The sequence below is a fragment of the Epinephelus fuscoguttatus genome, linkage group LG17, assembly GCF_011397635.1.
Source record: "Epinephelus fuscoguttatus linkage group LG17, E.fuscoguttatus.final_Chr_v1".
Taxonomy (NCBI): Eukaryota; Metazoa; Chordata; class Actinopteri; order Perciformes; family Serranidae; genus Epinephelus; species Epinephelus fuscoguttatus.
The window spans coordinates 23,213,588-23,230,219 of NC_064768.1; the positions used below are offsets into that span (position 1 = coordinate 23,213,588).

At 40.6% G+C, this 16,632-nt stretch overlaps 2 protein-coding genes across 2 annotated transcripts; one reads left to right on the forward strand and one right to left on the reverse strand.

Annotated features, from left to right (window-relative positions):
• Positions 1–106: 106 nt before the first annotated feature.
• si:dkey-284p5.3 (uncharacterized protein LOC557830 homolog) lies at positions 107–10,356 on the reverse strand. The gene is made up of 4 exons (XM_049602482.1): positions 9,938–10,356; positions 5,724–6,011; positions 871–924; positions 107–785 (listed from the first exon to the last, which is right to left on the reverse strand). The coding sequence occupies exons 1-4, from the start codon at positions 10,026–10,028 to the stop codon at positions 772–774; spliced, it is 447 nt and encodes a 148-aa protein (XP_049458439.1). The 5' UTR covers positions 10,029–10,356; the 3' UTR covers positions 107–771.
• Positions 10,357–11,981: 1,625 nt separating this feature from the next.
• On the forward strand, positions 11,982–16,011 carry rpl30 (ribosomal protein L30). Its single transcript, XM_049602483.1, has 5 exons — positions 11,982–12,080; positions 12,195–12,243; positions 12,749–12,894; positions 14,227–14,357; positions 15,911–16,011. Exons 2-5 carry the CDS (start codon positions 12,223–12,225, stop codon positions 15,961–15,963), a joined length of 351 nt encoding a protein of 116 aa, XP_049458440.1. The 5' UTR covers positions 11,982–12,080; positions 12,195–12,222; the 3' UTR covers positions 15,964–16,011.
• The last annotated feature ends 621 nt before the right edge of the window (positions 16,012–16,632 follow it).

A 16,632-nucleotide genomic window follows, 5' to 3' on the forward strand; every position in this document is an offset into this window, starting at 1 on the left:
AAACATCACATCAGACACATGGATTTATCCTGCATTAGAGGGACCGGTTAATCAAGATAATCTGCAGACCTTGTTGGTGTCAAAGAAAAGACATGTATTAGATGCATATTTTTTAAGGTGGCCTTTTTAATTTTTCATTGCTCATAGCTTATTAGAAATTTCAGGTTGTCTTCCTAGAGAGAAATCATGACACATCAGAAACAAAAAAGAGGTCTCACATGCACTTTTATCTCATCTGTGCTCTTACATTAATGATTATAGTCTCAGCTTATCATAATCATTACAAACATGGTTGTAAAATCAAAGCCAGCTACCCCCAAAAGAATATAATTTCATAAATCAAATAAACTTTGGCTTTGGTTTCCTTAGAATTATAATTTTATAGAAAAGTATAGACTCTTAGGTTAAATCAAGAAGATTTGCTATTATAAATCTCTATACAGATAATAAATAGAAATTTCAAAGACAATTTATCATTTAAGTTAACCTGATATGACGGCGTCCTCTGGAAACAAACAGGAAGTGCCGTAGAACTCTGTCTATGTACAGATTGGGAGCAGAAATTGCAGCCACACACCATCATGAGGGGAAGAAGGCACAGTGATGACTGAGGAACCCTGACTGAAAGTGGTTTATCACAGGGTGTGCATCTTGGCAACAAGGCGGTATCTTTCACAGGCAAACGCACACCTACACATACTTTCACTCGTGCATACAAACAAGGTCAGACACTTGGAACAAACTCATCCGTGCAGTCGTTCATGTTGCACGTCATTCACTGGGAGCTGAAAACAGAAGAGGGAAAACGTGAGAGTGGCTCGGATGTTTTTATAAAGATTATGTGACTGCTGACATCACAGCACCACTCACCTGGTGCCTCCTCTGTTTTGGGCTCTGAATCAGTCGCTGTGGCCTCTGTTTTCTCTGTTTAGAAAGAAAGACATTTTCACTTGTGAACAACAAACAATCAAATTTAAAGGCTTGGAGCATGGATGGTGTATGAGTCACTTAAGCACCTAAAATGTCTGTGTTGATATGACATAGTAGAGGTTCTGATACATTTTCACAACTGTTTCTGTATAAGTTGAGTAGTGTATAGTAGTGGACTGAGTGCTGAGGTTATGTCTATATTTCCTATTATTTCTGTATTAGAGTACAGGCCTAGGAGCTTGGTGACCACTATAGATGGATTACTGAACAGCCTACCGGGGTCCCAAAGTGTCAGGGGCCCCCCTGGCCTTCACTTACAAAATGTCAAATTAATACATCACTGACTCAAAATGACCACAAAGAGACACAAAAAGACCACAAAGAGGTGTAGACGAACTGAAAAGACGCGTAAAACAACAAAAAAAGACAAAATTACCTCAAAGAGACCCAAACAACTACAAAAACACACAAAATGACAACAAAACAACACAAAACAACCATAGTGGGACTCAAAATGACCACCAGGAGATGCAAAAATACCACAAAGAGGTGCAAAGGAACTGAAAACAGACAACAACTACAAAGACACACAGACGACCACAGAAGACACAAACATACCTCAAAGTGACAAAAAATAACCCGATAAAACACAAAACTACCTCAAAGACATACAAAAGGACATCAGTAAGACACAAAATGACTTCTAAGCATCTCAATATGAGCAAAAAAGACAGTTACCTCAAAGTGACAAAAATATTTTAATTAGAATTAACACAATAAGACGCAAAATTATCTCAAAGAGACCCGAATGACTACAAAAAGAGACAAAATGACTACAGGGAGAAACCAAATGACCACAAAGAGATGCAAAAAGACCACAAAGAGGTGCAGAGGAGCTGAGAACAGATGTAAAACGACCAAAAAAGACACTAAATTACTTCAAAGTTACCCAAACAACTACAAAAAGACACAAAATGACAACAAAGCAACACAAAGCAACCACAGGGAGACTCATAATGACCACAAAGAGATGCAAAAATACCACAAAGAGGACAGGAACTGAAAACAGAAAAAAACCAACTACAACGAGACACAAATGACCAAAAAAGACACAAAAATACCTCAAAGTGACAAAAAAATAACCCAAAAAGACACAAAATGACTATAGGGAGAAACCAAATAACCAAGAAGAGATGCAGAGGAACTGAAAAGAGACATAATATGACCTTGATAAGACAGAAAATTACATCGAAGACATACAAAATTACCTCAGAAAGATACAAAATGACCATAAAGAGACAAAATTATTTCTAAGTAACTCAATATGACCAACAAAGACACAAAGTTACCTCAAAGTGACAACAAATACCTCATTAAAACACAAAATTACCTCAGAGACACAAAATGAACACAAAAGAAAAGAAAATGATCTCAGAGAGACCCAAATGACTACAAAAAGACACAAAAGCACCACAAAGTCTGTGTGTCTTGCTCCTATTTGAGTTGGTTTTGAGTGTTTACAGCATTACAAAATGACATGTTAAACATTCACTAGCAGCATCTCTTTCCAGAAACATTGTCCTTGTTACTCTGAATAATCAACAGCAAACGGTTTTCTTATTGAAGGGACTATTTCTCTGCTGGAAAGTCTGTGGATGAGCCTGAGTAACAGAGACATTCTTCCTGCAAAGACAGGTTACTACTGTGTTTTTAAAATGATTTTTCACTGCAAATGTGAGTCAAGATGTTTATCTGTAATTTGGGTGAACTGACCCTTTAAGAGCAGTATTGGAGATTATGGTCTGCTCTGGAAAATCCAGATCACCAACAACAAAAACATTAATTATTTAGCCTGTAATACCCTTAAAATACCAAGGTGTGAAATCGCGTCAGTGATAAACACCTACACATTTATATTCAGTAACATATGTCGTTACTTTTCTACAAAAGACTTGTGACTAAGGATTATTTCAACCCTGACCACTAACAGATGTAGCGGTGGACGAGCTGCCATGTCCACTCTGCTTATGTGACATGCGATCGTCTCTCTCCATTGGCTGTGAAACGGAGGCAACAACATCATCCACGGCCAGTGGAAGCCCTATATGTGTTGGCGTGCTCTAGTTTCTCTGTGGACTCAGATTGCACCTTAATGAGACCACGATGACAACAAAGTGTTGGCAACACACACACACACACACACACACACACTGCATGCAGGCCAACTGAACAGGGCTGTGGTCAAGCTTGAACTGAGGGTGAGTCAAGTTGGACTCCAAAGGGGGTCGTGATCACGTCAAAGACAAAGGTCAAGGACAGTGTTGACTATGTTTCAGATAAATATACAAAGGTGTGTTTTTAAATCAATGTTGTGCTCTTAATCAGTGCTGAAATGACATCTTGTTACACTTTGCTGTCTTTCTACACTCTCATATTGTCTGTACAGTGTACTTTAAAGGTCCAGTGCGTAGGATTTAGTAGCATGTAGCGGTGAGGTTGCAGAACTGAACCTTCTCCTGTGTCCTACACATCTAGGAGAGCTATGGTGGCTGATACGAGAACACAAATGGCCTTATCTAACAGTATAAAATATTCCTAAAATAAAGTGCAGATGAGTTTTGGGCCTGGTAGTATTACCTGGAGGTCGGGGACTCGAGTCACTTGATTGGTAAAAGACTCAAATTGACTTTGAGTTGGTATTCGTGCCTTGAGACTTGACTTAGACTTTGACTTGACCTGGCAACCTGCTGGGGCACAGCAGACCAGCAGAAGCCAATGCACCAGGCAGCTATTATGAAGGTGGCTAGCCCAGAACTAAAAAAATTTGGATTCGATGATCATGCTGTTGATGACTGCAGTAAAAGAGCACAGTGGTATACAAGGTCTGCAGCTCAAAAATCAGTGACATGACCACCACAGCATCCAACTTCCTCCATCACTTCTACACCCACATAGAAAAGGTACAAGAATGTGTCTTTACAGCAAACTTACTAGCTTCTTGAGTCATCAGAGTTTTGTACGACTTGACCTGTGACTTGCGTGACTTACAGCAGGGACTCAACTTGCTTAATTCTCACCACAGAAACTTGGGATTTATGAGAGACTTGAAGGTTAAGACTTGTGACTTGAGCTTATGTGACTTACTCCCACCTCTAACATAGCTTTAGATGTGTGTATGCACTACAGAAGGGATGACTCCTCCAGAAAAGCAAAATCTCTGGAGGCACTATTCAGCACTCTAAGGATTCAAAGTGCATTTCTCCCATTGCATAATCGCACAGTGATCTGGCTTTGCCACCTTGTCTATCTTTCCTCAATGGGCTGCATTACAGCGGTGGACACTTTGCATTAGACAAAGAGGAAACTGAAGAGCTGACCTCGTGAACCTGTCGGCTGCTTGTTATTTGCATCGCGAAGCAATAAGTGAGCTGATAGCAGTTAATGTAATAGTGCACTGTGTCACACAGCTCCCTGTGGAGCACTTCCATATGTAGATAATTATTTAATGTGCAGAGCGACTGTCACTATGTGGACATGCACATGCTCTGAAGCGCTCTGCTGGAATTTAAAGAAGGGATCATTATGTTGTCATTTAGATATCAGACTGTCACCAGAGCACCAGGACGGGCTGACAGGTTCAGTATTGTGCTTTAAGTGAATCCTGACTATATTATGTATTTAGTGTAGGACGAAGTGGCTGAATAAACTATCAGCTTAAAAGATGTGGAGACTTTGCTGACAACTTACACACATCAGAAGCTGATCCTGAGCCACCTAATTAAAGTTAAACATTTGGTCCTTCACACCAGTTACAACCTCAACACACAATAGTTACAGATCAACAGACTGTTCAGACCTGAGTCCTACACATGTACACAGCCAGGAGGACAAACATACTCTCAATACATTTTCAAGACTCAATGACAAGACTCAGACTTATAGCGGTGAGACAAATTCCTCAGTACTAACTAAACACTCAGATGTGTGACTCATAAACACATTTGTGTGGCCGCCCTGGTGTGTTTATTAAAAGCCGTCTCTGTGTGTTGTTGGATACCACCTGGTTACCTCTGCAGTGGGACTGTGGATGGTCTAGGGAAAGACGGAAGGGACAATATGTACCTGGGTGCCGTGCTCATTGGGTCACAGCAGTGCTCAGGTTACTGCTGGTCAAGGGTGACAATTGTGCATGGTGCCTAATGAGTTCTCCTTCTCTCAATGGGACACATAAATAATGTGAATATTGTTTTCTACGAACTGTGGTAACGATTTTAAATGACCTTATATTGGATGTTCATTATAATTTCATTTTTAATTTTTTGTTTTCAATTCAGTTTTGTTTTACTTAGTTTCCCCCCTTTTAAGTTTAGTTTTTAGTTACCTATAACAACCTCGAGCTCCATCCTTATCAGCTTTACAGCTATGTGAAGTCCGTGTGATAGATGTCAGATGACTGCCGCGGTCATTTTGTCAGGAGATGGTGCATATAAAAGTGTATTTGCATAGAAAATTAAGCTCACAATGAAAATGCTCAGAGTCTTGCAGGGGTTGAGCCGACAGCTTTAAACTGGTAGTGCTGCACAGACAAAGTGGAGTTGCTCAGGTGAAGATTATATGTATCTACAGTAGATGGAGGAATTAAAGGAAAACTGAATCCAAAGTTGAGTGTGTTTATCTGAATTTCGCCAACAGTCTACTAATATAATGGAGTCTTAAAAATGTACGTAGAAATTGGCCCAAACTCTAGTTTGTAAATGAATTTCTGTTAATATAGGCGTGCTGTTTTTGACTACCTTGCTCAGGAGCTGCAGCGGCAGGCTCTGAGGAGCTTGCTGCCGTCTCTGCGGTGCTGTCTGCAGCCGCCGGAGCTTCTGCAGGTGCTGCTGCAGCTGCCTCTACAGGTGGACTGGCTGCGGCAGGCTGAGGCTCCTCCCCTGCAGTCGGAGCTGCAGCGGTAGTGTCGGCAGACGTTGCGGCTGCAGCAGCTTCATCTGCAGACTTAGCATCGCTGCCCCCAGCAGGTGTCTGGTCCGGAATGGTTTCGCTGTCCTCGGCTACTTTGCCATTCTCGTTGGCTGCTCCTGTCAGGAACATGAGTATTAAAACAACATGTGATCCAAACATCCAACAGGACAGTTTACAGATAATATAAAACTAAAAACAGGGATACTCAACTTATGATCCATATAGGATGCTGCATGGTTTGCCGACCGTTTTCTAATTCAGTGGTTCCCAACCTTTTTCTTGAGGGACCCTTATTTTTTACCATTGTAGACATTGGTGCCCCACCCCCCCGATACACACACCTGTATCTTCACGATACATACATATTTGAAAAATCTTCAATACTAATTTATTAATTTATCTTTTAAATAAATGAATAACCTTTTAATATAACCAACGCAACAATTCCACCATTGCTCTTTGGCGCCCCCTAAGGAGTGGCCCCTGGGAAAAGTAAGTTGAGCTTCTGTGGTACAAAATATAAAACTCGTTCAGATTTACTGTTTATCTACCAACTGCAGTCAAAGTGCATGGAATATGTATCGGCACTGGGCTGGCACGATATTGGATTTTCACCACACTTTAATTGCAGCCAAAAGAGTTTATGATAATGATAATTTTGCGATACCTACACAATCAGTCAAATCCACCTTTAACTTTGTTTATTGTGTGTTTTGCCTCTTTTTGATGAAAGAATTAAACTCAAAATACGAGTGTAAGCAGGTGGAGAGAGAATCTGTAACCATAGCTGTACGCAATTGCACAAAAAGAGTAATTACACTGAATGGATAATGAAAAGGCAGCCAGATGGTGTTGAGAGATAAAGCAAGAATTTAAAAGGTGCTGGATTATTTGCACAACAATATCATATGTGTGTTATTGACATAATGTCAAGTTCCCGGTTCAAATGTTGTGTTGCACCTCAGTCTCTCCCACTTGTTTCCTTTCATCTCTCTACTACTGTCTGTCATAAAAATGGCCCACGAACATCTTGTCACACTTCACATCATGGCAACACAGGGCAGGGGCAGCACTGCCACGTGTCGTGGTTACATGCTGACTAAAGGCCAACACAAACAAACAGACCCTGTCAGGTCAGAAAACAAGACCTAGACTTTCATTATTTACTTGTGAGACAGTCTGAGGCATCAACACTGTGCTCTTGGGTTTCCATTGTTTTGCTTTATGTTTGTGTTGCCTACATAATGGCTACAGAGTTGACTTAACCTGAAGCAAGAGACAAGCAACAAATATTATTACGGGTGCCATGCAACACATTTTTGTTGTTCACTATTCAGGTGCACCTTTTGAAATTCTGTTGATTTCATTATGCTCAGACAGGAGCAGCCAGTGAGGGTGTGCCAAGAAAAAGACCGTTATATTTCATAAGTTTGGAGGGGAATAGACAAGACATTTATTTATTTTTTAATCTTATAAATAAAAACTATCATGTTTCATACTTTGAGAATGATGCTATTTACAAAACAAGAGCCCTACGCAGGCAAGATGAATCTTAACATCCAAGGATTAAACTCCAGTCTCTGACCACCAGACCATGCAAAGCTACCGCCAAACAAAAACAAGCAACAACAGTGTGTGCGCTTTTCTAGAAACAGAATAATACTTGATCAACTATTCCTCCTTGAAAAGCCAGGAAAGGATTAAAACATAATGCTGCTGCTAGCTGCCACAGATTATTGGGAAGGAAGTCAAATAGCATAAAGAGACCCCCCACTGATGCATAATTGGAGCCACAAAGGGTTAATGATTATGTGGAGAGCTATAAATAAACATTAACCTCCTCATACCGCACAGTTCACAGCTCTATGGACAGGTTGCTATGTGTTTAGTGGCATTGTGCATGACTTCCTTGTTTTTTCTGGAAGGATTTGCATCACAAGTATTTGCATGGATCATTGCCCTTCATCATCACCCTTCTTTGTATCAATGAGATTTTGCATGATATTTGTCACAATATTTTCCTTTAATAAAAAACGACTGCATTCTTTGAATGTGTAAATGAATGAACCTTGGGTTAATAAATGTCATCTTTCTTTCTTGGCATCAGGGGAAGGAGTAGGGGAAGTTCCTGACACATGTCCATCTGACCTCTAAGATGATTCAAGAACACCTCGCTGTTGACATTCAGCTGATAAACAGTGGTGCACCCAGAAATGTTTTATAGGGGTGGCCAGATGGGGTCACTGAATATCTTGGGGGTGGCAAACCAAAACCAGAAGCCATAAGTGAATCTTAGGAATTGGATCATGTTGTTTAAGTATTTAGATAGTTGAAAACTATGTCATTTTGGGAAGTTAAGAATCTGAACAAAGCATTTACTGGGAACAACTTTCTCAAGTTTTGGGGACCCTTGTGGGTACCTCTGGAACCCATTTTCACTCAGGTATCCTGAGATGAGAGTTCAAGGGACCCTTTTAAAAATGGCCATGCCACCAGTTGTTCACTCGCCAAAACTTAGCCTAACTTCAGAATGTTATTTACCCCCCTTCCTGTCAAGCGATGCCGACATGGCTGGCCCCGATGGTTGCCTTAGGTTGTCTAGTTTCATGAGATACTACCTTTGCACTATCTCAAAAAATGACTGTATCATAGCCTCTTCAAGACTGTAATGTCGGCCTCCAGTGATTTTCACTGGAGAGTGAAACAATTGTATTAGGGTGGTCATGGCCCCTCTGCCCCACCGTGGGGGCACCACTGCTGTTAAACCTGGAGAGCGACTTGCAAATGAAGTCAAAATCTACACTCCATTGAGAGACATAGGGGGAACTCTCTTCTGCTAGGAGGTCAGAGGTCAGGATCAGCTGCAGGACATGATCTTAAACACACTTGAGCAGGTGCGGTTTCTCAGCTCACTATATCACTCTAAGTCTATGCATTTCAGCGTGCTCAGTTATGTGAGCGTGCACGCATGTGTCTCCATGCTGTCGCCGCACTTGTTGGCCTGTAATGTCTCTTTAAAGAATGCACAGAGAGAAGCAGAGCAAGAGGCGTTTGCTCAGAGGTGGTCCCACTTAGTGAATCTTTTACCAGTTTTTTCACCAGAGTCTTCTTTGAATTCTGCCAAGTAATGCTTAAGATGGCAGAACTGCAAACAAAGCTATTGTAATTGCACACAACACAGACTTAGTGAGAGTAAACACTGCTAAATAAAACCACAGGACCCAGTGCTGGTTGTTCACCTTGCAATGCGTGCTAGTATACACCACAGTCGGGCCATCTCTGACCCACTACAACAGAGGAGTGTCCAAAGCGGCTTCTCCATTTCCTATTGAAACCGTAGACTGTCACCAAATCTGCTTTCATGCCACTGTCTCTCTCTCTCTCTCTCGGGTAGGACAGAGCCAGAAACCCCTGTTAAATAATGACAATAAACTTTCCCATCCTGTCACTGTGGAGCTCTGGCTCACTAAAACAACAGACATCAGATACTGTACCCAAAGAAAAACACTGATGATCATTTGCATGGACACTGGGGCCTCGTTATCAGAGCAGTGTTCACCACAGTGTGATGGATGATGTAACTCTGTTCAGAGATGGCAGTGAACTTCCATGATGACACCATTACCAACATGAAACAAGGCTATTTATAGTATCGACAATAACTATTAAAAGTACTTTTTGATTCCAATAATTATTTGAGGACATAACATGAGTGATGCCATTATGACACATTCATATTTACAGATATTTCACAGCCATCAGTGTCTCTAAAGTGAAGCCACGGATGGTGCTTGGTCAGTGCCACTGCTTGTAAGGTTAGAGATAATTTCACATTAATATTTTACATGCAAAGCATACAGTGTGTTAAAATAATTTTTGGATTGGAAATAATTGCCTCTAATGTACTGTTGACAACATAGCATTATTTTCTGTAAATATTCTGTCTCGATATTTAGCTGAATGTATAACACAAATGTATTTTCCACATCTCCCCTAAACACATGTATTACATCACATATGCGCGTAAAGCATTGTGCATCACCTGTTGTGCTGGCTCCGTTGCTCTCCTCGGGCTTAGCACTGGGTCGAGTCGTATCTACCGCTGAAGTTTGGGAACTGGTGGAGCATCCCATCCTGCCCTGTGCACATAGAGGACTGGATGGTTAACTTCAGAGGTAAGAGGTGAGGAGAGGCTGTGGCTGCGCTGATGACGTCGCGCATAGATATCGTATCTGTAAATGGAGAGAACTCAAAACTATGGTCAGCGGATCCCCTGGAGGAGAATCAGAAAGAGGATGGTCGCGAAATTCCTTTAGTCCCGTGCGTAATTGCGCATCGTGGTTCTTCCACCAAAAACGCGTTCAGCTATTTGTGTCGGAGCTACAAGTCTATAAAGATTTGGGCACGCAGATGAAATGTGGGCTTGTGTTGTGTACTGTAACTTAGGCTGTTTCCAAGAGGCTGGCGCAGGGACAAAAATACATTATTCAGTCAGTGTGCAGCGGCCACGTCTTGGGGCGGGGAAAGTGAACTACTCAGCTAGGGTGGTTGTCATTGTGCCCTTGAACAAACTTCTTCAGCCTGATTTAATCTAATGGAGGAAGTATTGAGATCCAAAATGTAGCATATTACACTATAAAACGTTAGAGGTAAAAGCCCTTCACTTATGAAATCACTTACAAAAGCAAAATCAAAAGTAAATGTATTAGGCATTAGAGGGACCCCTGTCACAGTGTTTTAATGCTGTTGTTAATGTTACATACTTATGGGCAGTGGTAGAGGATCCTTTGCTTAAGTATACTAATACCGCACTGTGAAAATACTCCAAGTAAAAGTCCTGTATTGAACATGTTATTTGCGTAAAAGTAAGTAATTATAATTGGGAAGACGTACTTAAAGTATTAAAATTAAAAGTACCCAAAGTAGGAAAATCTAAAAAGGAAAAAAAAGAAAATAGAGAGCAACCTAAAGGTTTATCAGAATAGTTGCCCATTTATTTATCTGTGAGTTGGCTGATGGATTAATCGACTAATCATTTCAGCTGTACTTACATAAACTGTTGGGTAGTTTGATTATAGCAAAACAGCATATTTTGTTTTTTTATGCAGAAATCTTAATCTGTTGATTTCTGCATAAAAAAACAAAGTATGCGGTTTCTATGCTGTTACACAGAAGATAAAGACAAATGTGGTAAAGTAAAAAGTAAAAAATTTCCTCTGCAATGTGGAGTAGAAGTATTAAGTGGCCTAAGAAGAATAGACTCAAGTACAGTGCCTCAAATTTGTACTTAAGTGCAGTACTTGTGTAAATGTACTTGGTAACATTTCACCATTGCATCATTAGTTATATCTATAATAATACAATGGATATTTTATACGTGCAGTAGCCTACCTCAGAATTGCATCACTGCTTTTCGCAGACGATGTGATTCTGTTGGCTTCATCACAGTGTGACCTCCAACTTGCACTGGGGCAGTTTGCAGCTGAGTGTGAAGTGGTCGGGATGAAAGTCAGCACCTTCAAATCTGAGGCCATGGTTCTCTGCCGTAAACAGGTGGATTGCCCTCTCCAGGCTGGGGGAGAGTTACTAAGCGAGGTATCTCGGGGTCTTGTTTACGAGTGAGTGTAGAATGGAGCAATGTCTGGGGTGCTTTGCTTGGCCTGCTGCCCCCGCTACCAGGCCCTGGAGAAGCAGATAAAAATGGATGGATTTTATACGTGACCATATGTTTTGTGTTCGGACAGATGACATAAAAAGCTTTAAATAGAAAATTTTATTACAGAACTGTAATTATGATCACTCGGATAGGCCTGCAAATGCTGCATATTTAAAGTAAATAAAGACCTATAATTAGCTTTAATTATTGTTTGCATGTTTCTGAGCATGTTTTGGGTCTGTGGTGTCTTTTGCTGCTGCATTTTTTTAAGTCAATTTAATTCCATACAAATATGAATGTCACTTATTTTATATATCTTAATATGAGTTTACTTTTGTGTTTTGTCTCATTCTCGCTTTAGACTCCTTCTCATGTATATTTCCATGTAGCCATTTGATCTGAAGCTCTATGAACCATCAGCAGTGAGCATCCTGCGCAGTACTCGTGTGCGCAGGCCCACCGACAGATAGCAGCGCAGTGCACCATGGGACTTCCTTTCTCTCCGAGGCCATATTGGAGTTAACTCACAGTAAGACGAGCTCCGAGTTTTATGATTAAAAATCACCGGTATTTGTTCATTTCAACGTTTTAATATCACCCGGACATTAACGACAGTCTTCTCCTTCCCCCCTCTCGTCCGCAGGTTGGCCGGTCAGGACTAAACCGCAAAAATGGTGGCCGCAAAGAAAACGGTGAGTGGCGTAGGCTCGGGCCAGAGTGCACGCGCTGCTCTAGGGCCAGGCTGCTGCTTCACGTGGAGACGTGTTTCTGTCAGGGCCTGCTAGCTAACGCTGTAGCGCTCCGAATAAACATATTATTAACACACAGCGTGTGTAGTTGGCGTTAAAGATTTGCGGCTGTGAATATTTGAAAGCATGCCTCGACTGTCCCCTGTTTATTGCCGTCGCTCTGTTTGTCGGCTAACGTTTGTAAGCTGCGTTAGCTCTAACAACACCGGCAGTGTAACGTTAGCTAATGCTAATTTGCTAAAACATATAGAAAATGTGGCAACAAGTCCAACTGATGAACCTTTAACAACACATTTGATTCCCTGACTTCCCTGTCCTACGTGCCAATGGCAAATTAATTAAGTCCACTATTTTATTTAGAGTAACAACGATCAACAAGTGGTGTGAATTAGCTCTGTAGCTTGGTCTCTGTCACTCACTTCAGGTGTGTGTGTGTGTGTTTATTCAGAAAAAGTCCATGGAGTCCATCAACTCTCGTCTCCAGCTGGTGATGAAGAGTGGAAAATACGTCCTGGGCTACAAACAGTCCCAGAAGATGATCCGTCAGGGAAAAGCCAAGCTGGTGATCCTGGCCAACAACTGCCCTGCCCTCAGGTATACAAGGAAAATGAACATATTCACACTTGTTATTTAAAAGAATAATTAGTTGTCATGATTGTTGTTGTAAGAGGGTAGCAAGGGTAGCAATGTCAGAGGATATGTGATTACTTTATGGCTTGAATGTAAGAAAAACATGTAGGCTGTTGAGTCAATTTGAGTGTCAGAACCTTCAACAGGTCATTGGATATAAACAGTCTCAAGACTGGAACATAAAGAGAATGTACCATCAACATTTGTTTTCACAAGGATAACATTGTTTTATGGGCACAGTGCATTCACAACATGGCTTGCTTATGCATAAATTATGCTAAATGCTTAAAATGATCATTATGAGGATTGCCTTGTTATAGACTTAAGATACTGGCTTATATCTTTATTATTAATGTCAAAGTGGGCCCGAGTTATCTTGGGGTTCCTACAGCTTAAGGCAAGATAGATGTAAGACTTTAAGACTTTTAGTTTCTACTTGAAATGAAATTTATGATAATTTATACAATATCCAAAACCTGAAGTGCCAAATTTGGTTAAACTTTTTGCATTAAGTACACCAAGCTATCCAGTTTTAGCTCACCTTGCACTTCCCTATGTCACCCACGGTACAGTGACAGCTAGTCAGCAGACAGTGGATGCTGAGCTCTGAGCATCCCAAGTCGTCTTTGTTGCGCTATCAGGATCTGCATGATGTCAATGTGAAAGGCATTTTATAAAAAATGAAAATAAAAAACTCAATTAATACTGCTTCCAGTGCACTAGCAATTTAAAGACTTTTGAAAGATTGATTAAAGACATTTAAATACCAATTAAAGCCTTATTTATTTTAGGTTAATAAATTCAATACCGGAAGACTTAAGGATCTGCAGAAACCCTGCTTTCTGGACTACGCAGCTTGCAGACCTACAGTCATTATTTTTGGACATATCACATTAATTAATCACCCTTTTTGTGTGTCTGGGGTTGTTTGTTTATAAAAACAAATGTTATCTGCATTGCACTTATTTGTAAAGCTGAATAAACACAATTTAAAAATATCTTCATAGCTAATCAGCTTTTTAGAATCAGTGGGTCTGATTTATTGGTTCTGACCACAGAGCTGTATTTCACACCTAAGTATGCTTTGATGCAGATGTTGGAAAGCACAACAGGTTTCAAAAACTTGATTTTGTTGTTATAAATTGTTTGATTACACACTAATTTTTGATGTTTAGAGCGTCTGTGATATTGTGATTTATCTTTTGGGGCATTTTTTTCTTAGGTCCCCTGTTGAAGTTACTGTATTTGTATCTGCTGCTTTGACTCACATCTTTCCTTCGTCTCTTCCCTGTTCAGGAAATCTGAGATTGAGTACTATGCTATGCTGGCCAAGACTGGTGTCCACCACTACAGTGGAAACAACATTGAGCTCGGCACAGCCTGTGGAAAATACTACAGGGTGTGCACACTGGCTATCATTGACCCTGGTGAGTCCCCACCTTTTTGTATTGGACACCATCAACTGCCACAAACATTGAGCTTGTTCTCTGATTCAGATTTCAAAATGGAGTGGGCCCATACTAGAATATTTAATGGACTAATGGGATGTTTCTAAAACAAGATTGTGCAGGGATTGTCTGGTAGTCACAGTGACGCCGGGTTATTAGCCTTGGGGAACTGGTCCCAGCCAGTCTGTTTGACAGAACTTAATGGCAGCAACTGAAACACCAACAAAGTTTTCCACCACAGCTCTAAATTTTAATGATTCACAACAGAAAATGCATTTCCATCCAATGAGCCTGTTAACCAAGGAGTATAGTAGTGGTCTAGTATAACCACAGTGGCATTCAACACCTAAAATCAAGATGCAGAGATGTCAGAGGAAAATAATGTGTTCATAACATGCAAGGGATTTATTCTGATTTGTTTTTTAACGTAACATTTTTTGTGGCTTCCAGCATGGTCCTGTTTTGCGCACTTTTGTCCCAAAAAAGACAGTTTTCCCACTAAGCTGTTAGCATAGATAATGAAAATGAATATTCCACTAAGTGTAACAGCTGGAGCCGTTTGTGCTGGTTTGCTTTTTCGCATCAAAATAGGGTTTTTCATCATTTTCCACAAGTTGCAGACTTGTTGGACTGTGAACACAGCCTCCCTCTTAAATTCCCTCACCTTCTTGTAAAGGTCAGCGTTGAGATAGTTGCATATATCCAAACCCTCTTTATATCCAAGTTTTTCATAATGTTTAAAAGTAGTTGTTTCCGCTTTCGATCAGATCAGAAATGTGGGCTTCCCTTTTGGGCGTGCATCTTTATCAAAGCCTCAAACTGTTGGCGAGTTGGTTTGTGCAGTGTATCCATGACTACGCACACAGCTGACTGTTAACAGGCAAGAGGCTGTGTGTTGCAAACTGCAGTAAAAACCCAAATGAGACGCAAATTCTGAATGCCTGTATATTACATCCAAAGAATGCTCCTAAAACCTGAATTATACTGGCATATCCCATATGTTGTAATTGGGAAATGCTACATTCAGAAAAAGGCTTAACTGTGCTGTTATTATGACCAACATCAAATTCTGAATATTGTCATATGGAATAATAGTTTAATATTAGTGTGCATGTAAATGTACTCAGCGTCACTGCTGGAAAGCAACTTTATCTCACAAACTCAATGCAGCTCATCAAAGGCACTGAAAAAATGACTATTGACCTTCATTTTAAAAACTTGAGATCACTGCTTGGACTGAGGTTTCTTCAAACACTTTGATAATATATATAATTTAACTCCCAGTTTCCTGTGTATGAATTTTTGCACCGGTTTTCCCCCGCTCATCAAAATGGTTTAATTCGGGACCAGTGGTTTGTTTGATAAAAGCCATCGGCAGCACTTAGTTGACCTGCCGGTGCTTTCTGGCGAGTTCATGAATGCTCCATTAGTAACCTTCACCCTCTTAGTGTCAGTTTTTCTATTTATAGGAGGTATTTAATATCAATTTTTATCTTGGTCTGCTGACTGCTTGTTGTTCTTTTCCTCTTCAGGCGATTCTGACATCATCAGGAGCATGCCGGACCAGCAGCAGCCACCTCAGTAGAGCTGTTCCCCCACCCCGTTGTTATAAATAAAGTCGGTGTTAACAGTTCATGCTGCTGTCTTCTCATTTTTGATCAATATAACGTGCTTGTCCAGACACTGTCAATCCTGCAAGTGTCCACCAGAGGGCACCAGGGTCCTCTTTGGCTTTCTCACATGAGGTTACTCACACTAAGATTTTCAGGTCCGTGTAAGGGAATTCCTCTTGTGTCTGCAGAGCTGTTAACAATATGAGACTAAAAGCAGACAATGTCACGAACAATTCTTGAAACCAGATTGTAAACACTTTATCTTTCTTCAGGGACTTGTGTAACAAAGCACGACACCAGGATTACCTGTTTGTGTAAATGACAATCCACCCAATTGACCGCTTGTCAACGTGTTTTCAAAATTATGCAACGGCTGATCCTTGAATTTTTTTTTTTTTTGTCACTTACATAAACCTTGGGGATGATCGTCTGCTGTATTAGCTCCCGCCTGTTGACTGTAATCGAGTAAGGACACTCCTTTCAGAGGTATTAAAGGCTTTAGAGTGATGGCTGCTTCTGTAACACAAACCGGTTATGTCCTCTGACTTGTGTATGAATGTTTCCCGATACCAAGAAAACAAATATAAAGTAGTTCACTGATTTCTATCTGCACACCAAAAATAAGGGTCATTAAAAAGTCC

Coding starts and splice junctions, on each gene's coding strand:
- si:dkey-284p5.3 (XM_049602482.1), bottom strand. CDS start 10,028: ATGGGATGCTCCACCAGTTCCCAAACTTCAGCGGTAGATACGACTCGA. Junction 6,012..9,937: donor CAACGGAGCCAGCACAACAG/GTGATGCACAAT, acceptor TGTTCCTGACAG/GAGCAGCCAACGAGAATGGC. Junction 925..5,723: donor CGCTGCAGCTCCTGAGCAAG/GTAGTCAAAAAC, acceptor CTTTCTAAACAG/AGAAAACAGAGGCCACAGCG.
- rpl30 (XM_049602483.1), top strand. CDS start 12,223: ATGGTGGCCGCAAAGAAAACG. Junction 12,895..14,226: donor AACAACTGCCCTGCCCTCAG/GTATACAAGGAA, acceptor TTCCCTGTTCAG/GAAATCTGAGATTGAGTACT. Junction 14,358..15,910: donor ACTGGCTATCATTGACCCTG/GTGAGTCCCCAC, acceptor TTTCCTCTTCAG/GCGATTCTGACATCATCAGG.